The following is a 14,861-nucleotide window of genomic DNA, read 5'->3' as shown; positions in this document are numbered from 1 at the left end:
ACAACCAAGCCTAACGACCGTTCTTGCCCCATTCCATCATGTCCATGGTTTCCATGATGTCAGTTCACGGAAAATATGCACTCACGGTTCTGAGTGAGTAGGGGCTGTCTACCCTAAATAGCGCTATCCATAAGACCGTCGGCTCGAAATACGAGTTAATAGGTTGTAGTTCGGTTCTCGGGGACTTAACATACAAAGTTCATAGCAAATTCATATCACAAAGTTCATATCAAGAGTTCATCGTATAAAGTTCATAACACAAGTTCATAAAAGAGTATCGTTCCAAGTTCATCAAGTTCATAAAACAATATCGTTTCAAGTTTATTAAGTTCATAAAACCATACCGTTCCAAGCTCATTAAGTTCATAAAACAAGATCATTTCAAGTTCATTAAGTTCATAAAACAAGATCATTCCAAGTTCATTAAGTTCATAAAACAAGATCATTCCAAGTTCATTAATATAGTACGGATAACTCATAAAACAGTAGCATGCTTTTCACCCCAAAACATGAAAACAGTAAAAAGGGGGCTGTGAATACTCACTAGGGAGAGTTTGCGGTTCGAGCTTCGTTGTTCGGTGTTGTAGAGATCGATTTCTACTAGTGCCCTATGGAACAAATAGTTTCTAGTGAGATACAATTCACTAATCCATTATCTAATAACTACCTATCCAACTAGTGGTGTCGTAAAAGTGCCCAAAGTGTGTACGATTCATTATCGGTATTATCGAATTCACGGTGCCTTGTGTTCAAAAATCTATAAAGGCATGAAAATAAACTCCAAAAATTGTAAAACTTTACATTCTGATTCTAACAGATGGTATTAGTGTCCAGATATTTTATAGACATTTTTGAAGGTCATTTGTTATTTATTTGCAATTTGAGTCTAAATAATAAGAAAAATTCAAAGTAAATAGTAAACAGTTTCAAAAATTCACAAATTAATTTCCACAGGTTATAATAATGTTTCTAAAGCTGGGAAAAATATTGGTTTGTGCATTTGAGTTACAAGACCCAGTTTTGTAAATTCATGCTCTAATTCAATGAAAAATTTGAATAAAATACCAAACAGTGACAAAATTGTATGAAAATTTAGGTGGCATCCTTACTTAGTAAATAAATCAGTTATTTAATTTTTCAGATTTGTATCTCATTTGTAAGTATTTATTTTGAATTTTTGACCATTAAATCTTTATTTTTGTAGAAAAATAAAGAATTTGTTCTAGCACTTTGGGTTTTACAGAACATCACTTGAAGATATGAAATTACATAAAACAATTTTGATCAAAATTATTTCAGAACTAAATAGGGGCATTCAACCCCAACAAGTTTAGAAATGTTGCACCAACTAGGGCATGAGTTCCAAATGTAGCTGGAAGTTCAACAATTTTTGTAGAAAATTCTATAATGTTTTTGTTCATGATATTTTATGTACTCTGAGGTAATTGTGTTAAGTTACTAAAATAATTTTATCCAGATTTATTTTTCGGTTTAAGGCCTTTGATCATGTAATGAAATACTAGTGATCACAGAAAAAGTGCTGATGGTGCAACTGTTTTGTAAAAATTGCTTAAAATCGAAATATTAGTTTTTTACACTAAGACTAATTGGGTTCGAAAGTTAACTCAAAGTACTATGTCTCAGAAATAGAATCTCATGATTTTGTTGAGAAATGAGTGAGTTATGACCTTTTAAAGTCAGAGTAAACAAATCTGACAGAATGTTGAAGGCTAAAACTCATGAAAACATAGTTCAAATTCCTATTTTACCGAATGATATAGGTTTATTTAACATAGATTGAAATATAAAAACATTATATTAAAGATATTTTGTAGAAATACTTGTTTCTAACCATTTGACCTTACATGCAACCAAGCTAGATGATACTAAACTTTTGAAAAATTGGTTTTTGGTGTTAGATAAGGCTTGCATGTGCTCACCTTTGCTCTTGACTTTGGTTTGATCATGGATCATCACCATTTACAGAACATGCAACTTGTTTTTGGTGGTGATCTACAAACATCAAGATCAAACAAAGGTTATTTTCAAGAACATGTCTTTGAAATCGGAAATTAGAAGGAGAAAGTGAGTAGAACTTGTAAACTTTGTTATGGATCTTCAAGAGATGTATGATAAGCACTTACCCTTTGATATGAAGCTTCAAGAACACCCAAAAAAGTGCTGAAAATTCGTGGTTGAGGGGCTGATTTTTAGAGAGAGAAAGTGAGGTTTCTAGAGAGAAGGAAGAGAGAAATTGAGATTTTGTCTCTCTGGATAGACCATCTCTCTCGTCATCTCTTTGGGTCTATACGTCATTAAAATCGGCCACAATACTTCATAAATGTTGTTTAACATCTGAAAAATGAATTGGAAAATCTCTCCCACAGAAAATGCCTCTAAGGTCGGTTTTGCCCTCTCACATTGACATGCAAAATCTGACCTCGGGATTTTGCATAAATGAGTAATAATGAGTGAGAGAGAGAGAGAGAAGGAATGGAAGAGCCTATGAACGAATTTTGGGAGGAGAGAAGGGATTAGAGGCTTGTTGAAAAGTGGTAAACTTTATAAATATGGCCCCATTTCAAATTTTATAAAAATTATCTTTAGTTTTTATAAAAGTTCTAGATATATTATATAAACTTCCAAGAGTTTATTTCTTGGTTTTCATTCAAGTACTTCTTTTTAAATAAATTCATAGACTTGCATTTTAATTTATAATTGTAGGAATTAATTATTTTGTGATTTAAATTTTCAAAAAAAAATCAAATATATAGTTCATGTAAACGGAATAAGGGTTCATAATATAAGAACGTAGGATTAGACAATCATTGAATTGTACTTTTGATTCATAAATGAAATTATGAATTGCATGAACATTGTCTCAAATTTGTAATTAGTTATTATTATGGTTTAATTTTGTTCATATCTGCTTAGAATACTTAACCTTGTTAAGCATTTGATTGTTCCAATATGGAAATTTTGGGTTGATGGCATACCCTTGAGTTGTGATCTACCGAACATAGTTTTGTGTTTAGACTTAAGGTTGAACTTTGGCACTTTACCACATAGTTGGTTCATTCACATGTCAATGTGATTGTTCCACACAAGCTAATGTACACTAATTGTTCCGAAGGATCTATTAGGTCGCGGACCTAGTTCAACTTGTAACTCTAAAGAAAATTTAAGTGCACACAATGAAATGACAATGTTCTAGATGAGTCCTAACGTGAGATTTGACGGTTGTCACAGACTTCACATCGTGAACACTGTATTCACGTCGTGAATTCTGACACAGTGTCGGGGTTCGTGCCCCAAACTTCAGAAATTCATATCTTTTGCATACAAGCTCCGTTTTCGACTTTCTTTATATCCACGCGTAGGTGAGATTATGCTCTACAACTCTCGTTTAGACTCTGACGACTAATTTTGAATTTAACTTTTATTATATTATTTTTAGTAGGCCGGGATAGGAAAACTCCGTTAGGAATTCATAACTCCTTCATCTGACGTCCGTTTTCGTCTGTCTTTTTACTGTTGGACTACTATCTACGAGATCTTCGATTCTAATTTAGATTGTTTCGGCTAGAAACCACTCGATCTTTTATTCGAACTTTAGGTTGCATACCGCTAAGTCGAAACTTCGAAAAATCATAAGTTCCTCATACGAAGTCAGATTTAGACATTCTTTTTATGCACGCTCTCGGTTTAACGTATTCTACGACTTTCATTTAGATCACTAAGGCTAAATATCCCTCTATCGTAAATTCACTATTTACGTCACACAGTGTCGTACCGGTTCTGTCGCGAAACTTCGACAAGTCATAACTTCTTCGTTATAACTCGGATTTCGGCATTCTTTATATTTTCGGAAACCTTGCCACGACCACTACAACTTAGTTAAGATTTTTCATTCTAAACATTCTTCTATCAAAAAGTCATTTTTGGCGCTTATCGTCTCTAAATTGACTAGCCCGGATCTACAGGCGTTACAATTATCTCCCCCTTAGGATGATTACGTCCCGGAATCATCAACGAAAATAGGGCTTGTATAATGATTCCCTACGTTATCTTTCCATCCTAAGTAATAACCGTGATGCTAAATCTTGCACCTGCTCTTCGTACTATGTTGGAATTTCAATCGTAACCTACTAGTTACAAAATAAATCATTATTGAGGACTTCTTCTTCTTCTTGGAATCATGCAACTTATATTGTATGATTAATGAGAACTTTCGTCTTTAGGAAATTAAGACTAATTCCTTGTTCACATGTATATGTGAGTCAAGTGTAGGACTGGGGGATCTAGTACAAATTGTTGTGCACTAGTCCAGGTCCACCACAAAGACCGATAAAACTATTTGTCATGATTTACTAAGAGTTTAGTGAATATGATTATGCTTACAAGATTAAGTGTAATTCTGAATCATTGAAAAGGTTTCAATGTATAGCAGAACGAATAAGAAGAATCAATTAGGCAGAAATATAAACGTTTCTCCAATCTAAAAGGAAAGGAGAGTACTTGAGTATCGTGTTTTATGATCATCTTAATGATTATGATAACCATATCACAATTGCTCCTCTAAGGACACCTTAGTGCACTTGTATGGCTAAGAAGAGGAACCAGGTATTGTAGAAATGGTTAAATCAATTAAGGTGAGTCATACTTCGTTCCAAAATCGAGTCTTAGAGTCATTCTCCAAGATTGTGACTTGAGTGACATATCTTGAGTAGGTTTATAACACATCATGAAATATGGAATAGAAATGTTTTCTAACTCTTGCATATTTCAAATTGGTAGTTGTGATGTTTTGACTAAAACAAAGACCAACTAAGACCAATTATATTAAGTGTCATTCTTGATAAGAATCTGCCCTAACTCTTGAATATTTGTTTGTCAAGGAATGTTTCTTGACAGAGAATCTTATATGTCAAGAGCTCAGTGGGAGTCTTAAAGACCTTGAAAAGCTTCAAGGACTAATCAAGAATAAACCTATAATTTATCACTAGCACACGACTTGAGGTTTGTAACCTATCGTGTTGACATATTCTTGTTTCTGTGCCCATTCTAGTTAAAGTTGACTATGCATGTGAGTTCTATGAGTTCTCAATTGTTTTCATAAGGCAAAGCACCTTGATCAGTGAAAATTCATTGATCAGTAAGGGGTGATCTACTAAACAACTTGGAAGACATGGTATGCCCTTGTGCTGCTAAGTGGCAAGATGTTAAGATTGAACAAGTTTAGTCCATATGAGTTTGAATTTTTCATAGACCTTATCGTATGATTATGGTTGGAAATGACGGATTCACATGGATAGGAACATATACACCATAAAATCTAAGTGACAAAGGTTTCTCTCCAATTCATGAAAATGATTGTGAGAAAACACTTTCACTAAGTAGATTTTGAGGAGATAGGAGTTGCGTTAATTGCATTCTCAAATTCGATTATGATTAGGGCATCCCTCTTCATAGTTCGAATTGTGAGAAATGGCAAATAGTTTGAACATTCAGGACTTACTACCTGAAATAGTTTAGACATACATGAGAGCTTTCTTATAAAAGGTGTATGAGCTTAGATAATGACTTATCGAAGCATCTCGTTTAGAAATCTGAACTTTGGTAAGGAATTCAATAAGTATTGATTTCTAGAAGTCCAGCTGATTTCGGGATACATGTCAAAGATAGTAGGAGCATAAGTGTTATGCTAGTAATTATTATGCTAGTGGGAGCGTAATTATTATACTAGGTATTGTGAGTTAGCAATACTGGTTATAGGAAACAAAGGTTAAGAATTTTGCAAAGTTGCAGAATTTGAAAAATTGTTTCGCTATATTAAGGGAGAGGATACTTATACTTTATTTCAAATCTAAAAGCTTAGATTGAAATATTAATTAGACCTAGTCATGGACATATATGATTACCATATTGGAATATTTCAACATGGTAATTCTATATATGGAAATTGATGGGTTTTAGTATAATACAACATCCTATGGTGCACATACAACCCTAAATGCTTTGGATCTATGTTTTCTCTAATTATACATGTAATATTGTTTCCAAAGAATTGAGACTACAACTAGCATGCAATTAACATAAACAACATAGAACTGAATTATAGAATTACCTCTTGTTTTAGCTTGCTATCCTTGATGTATTTGGCATTTAAGAACTTAGCACCAATAGTATGAATGCCTCAAATGGAATCACAACACACCTTTGGACAAAGGATGAATTTTGAGAGAGTATGGTGTACACAAATCGGTTATGGTTCTCCAAGAACACTCTAGTCTCTCTAGCACCAATTTCACCAACCAAGGGGCTTCTTATATAGTGTGGCAAAACTAGGGTTACACCATGTAAACCCTAATGTGCATGACTTTCCATATTCCTTAGGTTCCATGGGTTTAAACCTCCATGGAGTATCCATGGGTCACCACATGGCTTTAGCCCAACATAAAGAACTATGAATCATAAGCCCACTTTATGAGAATGAATGATTTACACAATCAATCCCCATATATTTAATTAGTCTCTTTTGATCACTGAATTAATTCCAAATTAATTCTTGATCAATACTAATTAAATAATGTGATTTCATATTAATATATTATAACTTATAATATATTAACAAATCACAAATAGCCTCTTCTCAAAAGTTCATCCTATCAAATTTGTGTTGGGTAATACATGCATCAAATACACTCTATAACTAGGTAGCGGAAGAATCGAAACAACAAAACGATTTACCTAAGTTTAAATGCAACCTATGGATCTATGGTTTCATACTATTACTTCTACCCTATGAAATCTGAAAATACAAGAAAGAATACTAACCTCTTTAGCAGCCAATTATCTTTGAGCTTGACTCCTCGTGCGTGCCACCTTGTTTGGATGATAAGGATCCAAACCAGAATCACTCTCTTGGTTCACACCTAATAAACTCAAAAGAGTAGAATCAAATATTAAACTAGGAGGGATGAACTATAAGGAAAGTTCTTCCACAATGAGGGAGAAAGAAGGTGGCTAATACTCAAGCCAAAAATGAGCAAGGAGGAATGAATCCCTAAGACCCTATTTATAGCCTTGTATACCTCCTAGAGTTTTATCCTCAAGCCCATGTGGGATGGGATAGGCTAAGAACGAAATTCCCTTTATCCAAAGGAAATTTTCCTCCTTCTAGGGTTCTGGAATGTTCCTGATTAACCAACTATTGATTAACTCACATTCAACCCTTCTATTAATTAAACTGTTAATTAATTCCCAAATTATTTTTCAAATTAGTTTCTAATTAATTATTAAACCATAATAATTAATAAACTGATTACTCCTATTATTTATTCTACTCAATTTTGAGTCTTGAGGGCAACCCAAGAGGACCCTGCTATTATTATAAATATCACCAATTAGTTAATGACCTTGGACATACTTCCAACAGTCCCCCACTTGGACAATTCATCAACTATATATGGTTCTATATTTCTCTAATAAACAACAAAGAGAATGCCATCCAATGCATCTGCCGAACTCTGATCTAATCAGTTTCAGCCCTCAGATAAGTGATCAACTATTCCTTCATCCTCATGATATCTGTATGAATTCGAGACATGGATAATGGTCAATCTGAGAATTCAAGATTATGGTTCCCGATATAGATTTGTGACGACTACATCTGACTACTAAATCGAAAACATCAATTCTAGTCAGCACCCGGCCAGATATTTAATATGTCGAAACCAAATCATCGAGGGGCCCTTAGATATCGCTTCTCCTATTAAGGCAGAAGGGACGAATAAAATTTGACTACATAGTCTTTGTCTATTTCATCATGTTACACATGAATATACCCGTTATAGCCACCAGTTACGGATAGCGTTGGAGTACACCAATGCATAAAAGAATCACCAAACAAAGCCCCACATGTATCTCGGTTTGAAGAACAGAAGATATTATCATCTTAGAACTAATCGTGACTGAATCCATGAAGTAATCTCTAAGTGCGGGTTGCTCCAATACTTAAATCACTATTAAGCACTCATGAGTGTTGATACAATCACTATGTTATGGCCAATCAAAATGGTCAATCCACCAACACTCATGACAGTCTTGAATCACTACTTACTTCCAAGAGTATGACCGACTGTGGAGGTTTGAGTAATTAGTACTCGGGAAGTGGGTTCTAAACTTGCAAAAGTGAAACACAGTAATAAATAAACAGAAATGATAGCAATCCAACACTTTATTAAGTCTCCACAAAATAAACATCAATTCTATTACAAATTCATACTGCTAAATGTTTCAAAGATTATCAAACTAAACAACTAAACAACTACACCATATCTTCAGCAAATCTAATGCGTATAGATCTAGTATGACTATCATGCTTGATCCTCGATAGTGGTTTGGTGAACGGATCGACGAGATTCTCCTCCGACGATACTCTGCTCACAACAATATCCCCATCCTCGACTCGATGTCTTACATAGTGGAACTTTCTAAGTATATGTCTTGAGTTACCATGGTCTTTGGGTTCTTTAGTCAATGCGACTGCACCCTCATTGTCACAGAAGATTTCCAAGGGATACTTGATGCTCGGAACAACACCAAGATCATCAATGAAATTCTTCAACCGTGTAGCTTCTTTTGCAGCATCACTAGCTGCTATATACTCTGACTCGCACGTAGAGTCTTCCACTATCGACTGCTTGGAACTCTTCCAAGTGACCTCTCCTCCATTAAGCAAGAATACCCATCCTGACTGTGAACACGAGTTGTTCCTATCAATATGGAAATTGGCATCTGTATAACCTGTGACTCTCAACTCATCCTTACCCCCATATACCAAGAACATATCCTTTGTTCTTCTTAGGTATTTCAAAATGTTCTTTACTGTTGTCCAATGACTCTCGCCTGGGTTGTCCTGAAAACGACTCACCATACTCAGAGCAAATGAGACGTCAGGACGAGTACATGTCATGGCATACATGATCGATCCTATAGCAGAAGCATATGGGACTCTACTCATTCTTTCCTGTTCATCACTAGAACTAGGACATTGTGTCTTACTTAATTTTGTTCCATGTTGCATAGGTAGATAACCTCTCTTGGAGTCCTGCATCTTGAATTTCTTCAAGATCTTATCCAAGTACGTACTTTGGCTCAGTCCTATTAGATGTTTTGATCTATCTCTATAGATCCTTATACCAAGTATGTATGCAGCCTCTCCTAGATCTTTCATAGAGAAACAACTCCCAAGCCACGTCTTAACACCTTGCAACGTCGGGATATCGTTTCCTATAAGGAGTATGCCATCCACATACAACACCAGGAAGACTACATTACTCCCACTAGCTTTGATATATACGCAAGACTCACCTTCACTTCTTGAAAATCCAAACTCTTTGACCTTTTCATGAAAGCAAAGGTTCCAGCTGTGAGACGCTTGTTTTAGTCCATATATGGACCTTTCAAGCTTACACACTCTATTTGGCTATTTTAGATCTATGAAACCCTCATGTTGTGCCATATACACTTCATATGTGAGTTTTCCATTAAGGAAAGTGGTTTTCACATCCATTTGCCATACTTCATAATCATGAAAGGCTGCTATGGCAAGTAATATCCTAATAGACTTAATCTTGGCTACTGGTGAAAAAGTTTCCTCATAATCAATTCCTTGAGTCTGAGTGTAACCCTTTGCAACCAACCTAGCCTTGAACGTGTGCACATTCCCATCCATGCCTGTCTTATTCTTGAAGATCCATTTGCACCCAAAAATTTTAGTGCCAGGTGCAGGATCAACCAAATTCCAAACTTGGTTGTCGTACATGGACTGAATCTCGCTCTCCATGCTTTCCTTCCACTTGGCAGCTTCAAGGCCTTCCATCGCTTCCTTATAGTTGGATGGATCATCCATATCAACCAGTGTACAATCAGTAATCAATACGTCTCCTTCTGTGCTCACATGGAAACCATAGAACTCAAGAGGAAGACGGACTCTATTGGATAAGCGAAGGGAAGGTGGAGATATATCATTTTGCTCAACAGGTGGCTCTGCTTGAGGTTGTGGCTCCTCTACAGTTTGAGGCACCTCGGGTTGAGTATTAGTGTCTACTAAAGGTTCTTCTTCATTTGACTCTTGAAGCTCTTTAAGGTCTATGTGGCTCCTACTGTCGTCTTTGGAAATGAGATCCCTCTCAAGGAAGAATCCCCTTCGAGCAACAAATACTTTGTTTTCCGAAGGCTTGTAGAACAAGTATCCAAACGACTTTTATGGATAACCAATGAAGTAACACTTCTCCGATCGGGGTTTGAGCTTGTCATTCGCCTCGCGACGAACAAAAGCTTCGCATACCCAAACCTTTATATGTGCTAGAGAAGGATGTGTCCCACTCCACATTTCAGAGGGTGTTTTAGCAACCTTCTTAGTAGGTACGAGGTTTAGGATATGGGCGGCTGTCTCTAAGGAATACCCCCAAAAAGATATCGGAAGTGTAGCTCGAATCATCATAGATCGAACCATGTCCAACAATTTTCGATTTCTCCTCTCAGCCACACCATTCAACTATGGTGTTCTGGGAGGAGACAATTGTGAAACTATTCCACAATTCTTAAGATGATCGTAGAATTCAAGACTTAAGTATTCTCCACCCCTATCGGATCGGAGCATCTTGATCTTTCTGCCCAATTGGTTCTCTACTTCGTTTTGAAACTCTTTGAACACCTCAAAAGTTTTTGACTTATGCTTGATTAGATAGATATATCCATATCTACTAAAATTGTCAGTAAAGGTCACGAAGTATCTTTCTCCATGTCTTGTGGCGGAGTTGAAGGGTCCACAAACATCTGTGTGGATGAGGTCTAACAAATCCTTGCCTCTTTCACAGTGGCCTGTGAATGGCACTTTTTTCATCTTGCCAAGTAAGCAATATTCGCATACATCATCCGATTTGAGGTCAAATGATTCCAAGATTCGATCAGATTGGAGCTTGGCAATGCGTTTCTTGTTTATATGGCTAAGTCGACAATGCCACAAACATGATTTATCTTATTCACTATTAGACGAACCAACATTCATTATTAGTTTATCAACATCACCATCACAAACAATACTTTCATACACACCTTTACAACGACTAGCTTTAAAAATAAAACAACCATTCTTATAAACCAAAATGTCACCATTATCATTATCAAAAGAAAAACGACAACCATCCTTATAAAGTGCATGAAAAGAAATAATGTTTCGTGCCATATCAGGCGAGTAGAAACAATTTAATAAACTAAGATAAACACCACCACTAAGCATGAGCTCATAGTTCCCAATCCTTGTAACAGCTGACTTGTGCCTGTTTCCCATGATTAGGTTGAGCTCACCATGCTTCAACTTCCTACTTTGTCTTAGTCCCTACATATTAGAGCAAATGTGAGTACCACACCCTGTATCAAGAATCCAAGAGTTAGAAGTAGATGTGCTATGGAGTTCTATCATGAACATACCTGAGGTGCTAGCCACCTTGACTTTGACCTTCTTAAGGTCCTCGAGGTATTTAAGGAAATTACCCTTCCAGTGTCCCTTTCCTGACAGTAAAAACAAATGGCCTCACTTGGATCAGTAGAAGGAGCTATTTCAGCTTGGGCCCTTTTCTTGGGAGCAGGATCAGACTGTCCGATCTTTTACCCTTACCCTTTCCTTTGGGTTGGGACACCCTTTTCCTTTTGGTGGAACCACGATCAACAGCCAGTACTGGAGCAGTAGGGTTAGAGTTGTTGGGCTTCTTCATGCTCGCTTCAGCAGTTTTGAGCATGCCATGAAACTCCATCAAGGTCTTGTCAAGGCCATTCATATTGAAGTTCATAATGAACTGTGAATATGAACTGGTAAGCGAGTTCAAAACCATGTCAATGGATAACTCCTTAGGTAGTTCGACACCTAGATTCCCAAGTCTATCTATGTACGACTTCATCTTTTGGACGTACGCACACACAGAAGCTCACTCTTGTAGTTTACATGCCATGAGGGATTTAACGATCTCGAATCCTTCTTACTTAGCTTGATCTTGGAACATTTCCTCGAGCTGCTGGTTAATGTCAAATGCGCCCCATGTTTCAAAGTTCTTCTGGAGACCAGAAGCCATGGTCGCTAACATAAGGCAAGCCACTTTGGTTGATTCATTGTAATGCTTGTTGTAGGCAGTAACTTCATATGGGGTAGGGTTCTCTCCAAGTACGGGAACATCTTCGTCGAGAACATACTCTTTGTTCTCATATCTTAACGTGATCCTCAAGGTCCTGATCCAATCAAGATAGTTGGATCCATCCTCCTTGAGTTTCTCCCTATTAAGAACCGGCATTAGAGAGAAGCTTGAGTTTTGAGTTAGAGGAGGAGGAGGAGGCAGATTGTTGTTGTTGTTGTTGGCTTGGTTCGACATCTACAGAAGATAAGACTCCAGTTGGTTTGATATAAGTCCTTAATTAATAATCACCCTAAAATAAATTATTAGATTAAGGCTAGGATCCATATTTGGCTTCATGATGTGTAAAGGGATGCCGTAAACACACCTTAAAGTTATTTAGGTAGACAAAGCACTTTGTCGATTTCAATCACCATGAAATTCCTAGATCTTTGAGATTCATTGACTATCAATGGCATGTTAATCTCAGATTATGTTCATCTCAAATTCAATGACGAGGATGCCGCATATCATTGAACAGATGGTGAATCACCCATACAAAATTGCGTGTTCCCCGACTCAAGTTACGCTTGAGATTCGCGAGTCTCACATCATTCTCTACCTATACTCTCAAATTGACGTGCCGATTAACCACACGAGCTCCATCAACAAGTTATAAAGAGAATGTGCAATTTTTATGGATAACATAAGATTCAATTTTATTTAAATAAAACGGGATTTTATTTTATACTTGTATTTAGAATACTTTTAGATTGACCATTATCACTATCAAACCCTTTCGGTAATTCCATTCTCAAAATGCAATAGGGCGGTGAGGGTGGTAAGCGCGAAGCATATTAAAAACCGACATCATTAGGAATCATAGAGACCTCCTTAAACCCCTACATCAGAATGGGTGAGCCTAGTCGAGATAAGACTGACAATGTCAATATTTAAAATATGCGAGGACGCATATTGTAATTCTCTTATACATACAATATATGAATCTTATATATATATATATATATCTATATATATATATATATATATATATATATATATATATATATATATATATATAAGGGGTAAATTTAAAACTCTTTAAATTTAGTTGTCCATTATTAATTCAAATTAATTACAAGGATGCAATATAACAATTAATAAATCATGAAGGGTTAATATTCAAATTTATCAATCTCTATTATAAATAATATTAAATAAATAAATATTCAAATTCAAATAAACATATTTAAATAATATTTATCTATTTTTAGATTTAAACAATTTAAAATTTGACATTTATCCATATTTATCAAAACTTCAAATTTGAAAAATAGAGGAAAATTCGAAAATCCCGAATCTGATGAGTTCACGTCGTGAACAACTGGTTCACGTCGTGAGCTACGATTAGGGTTTTATCACATTGCGAGTTTTTCAATTACTCTTTCATCATTCAGTTCCAAACAAATATTTTCAGAAAACATGGATGTAGGGTGAAAGTAACCATGAACCAATGACCTGATACTACAATTGGGTAATACATGCATCAAATACACTCTATAACAAGGTAACGGAAGAATCGAAACAACAAAAAGATTTACCTAAGTGTACATGCAACCTATGGATCTATGGTTTCATACTATTACTTCTACCCTATGAAATCCAAAAATACAAGAAAGAATATTAACCTCTTTAGCAGCCAATGATCTTCGAGCTTGACTCCTCGTGCGTGCCACCTTGTTTGGATGATAAGGATCCAAACCAGAATCCCTCTCTTGGTTCACACCCAATGAACTCAAAAGAGTAGAATCAAATATTAAACTAGGAGGGATGAACTATAAGGAAAGTTCTTCCACAATGAGGGAGAAAGAAGGTGGGGAATACTCAAGCCAAAAATGAGCAAGGAGGATTGAATCCCTAAGGTCCTATTTATAGCCTTGGATACCTCCTAGGGTTTTATCCTCAAGCCCATGTGGGATGGGATAGGCTAAGAACGAAATTCCCTTTATCCAAAGGGAATTTTCGTCCAACCCCCTTCCTTTTAGGGTTCTGGAATGTTCCTGATTAACCAACTATTGATTAACTCACATTCAATCATTCTATTAATTAAACTGTTAATTAATTCCCAAATTGTTTTTCCAATTAGTTTCTAATTAATTAGTAAACCATAATAATTAATAAACTAATTACTCCTATTATTTATTCTACTTAATTTTGAGTCTTGAGGGCAACCCAAGAGGACCCTGCTATTATTAGAAATATCACCAATTAGTTAATGACCTTGGACATACTTCCAACAATTTGTCCTGGTGATATGCAACCCAAATGGACCATGCTACTCTTGGGTTAAGTACATACCAATTATAGTTATGGACTTAGACACTAATCCAACAGAAATGTTATAGCAAAAGACTGGTCAAGTATCATGTCTTTACGTAAGACATTATGAATCGTATCCCATATGCTTCGGGTATAGGATCGATTGCATATGCTATATTATTCGTGTGTTCTAACTTTCCAAATGCCTACGGCATTAAGAGGGAAAAAGGACTAGAACCGGATATGACTAAAGTGGTTAAACAATTGTTAAGGACAATCTAAAGTTCGCCAAAGATTGGTCGCTTAAGGACAGTTGGAAGTATAGTAATGGTGGGACCATGTTGACATTACTATGAATAGACAGGATTC

General features: G+C 35.9%; 1 protein-coding gene across 1 annotated transcript; it reads right to left on the bottom strand.

Annotated features, from left to right (window-relative positions):
• Positions 1-12,044: 12,044 nt before the first annotated feature.
• On the bottom strand, positions 12,045-12,431 carry LOC145111495 (uncharacterized). The gene has a single exon (XM_079047763.1). It carries the CDS (start codon positions 12,429-12,431, stop codon positions 12,045-12,047), a length of 387 nt encoding a protein of 128 aa, XP_078903889.1.
• Between the last annotated feature and the right edge of the window lie 2,430 nt (positions 12,432-14,861).

Source organism: Lactuca virosa, chromosome 1 (assembly GCF_052849685.1).
Source record: "Lactuca virosa cultivar CGN04683 chromosome 1, Lactuca_virosa_CGN04683_v6, whole genome shotgun sequence".
Classification (NCBI taxonomy): Eukaryota; Viridiplantae; Streptophyta; class Magnoliopsida; order Asterales; family Asteraceae; genus Lactuca; species Lactuca virosa.
The sequence above is the reverse complement of the archived record's forward strand: the minus strand, read 5'-3'. Positions and strand labels throughout refer to the sequence as shown.

Excerpts from the sequence above, each read along its gene's own strand:
- LOC145111495 (XM_079047763.1), bottom strand. The coding sequence starts at position 12,431 with ATGTCGAACCAAGCCAACAACAACAACAACAATCTGCCTCCTCCTCCT.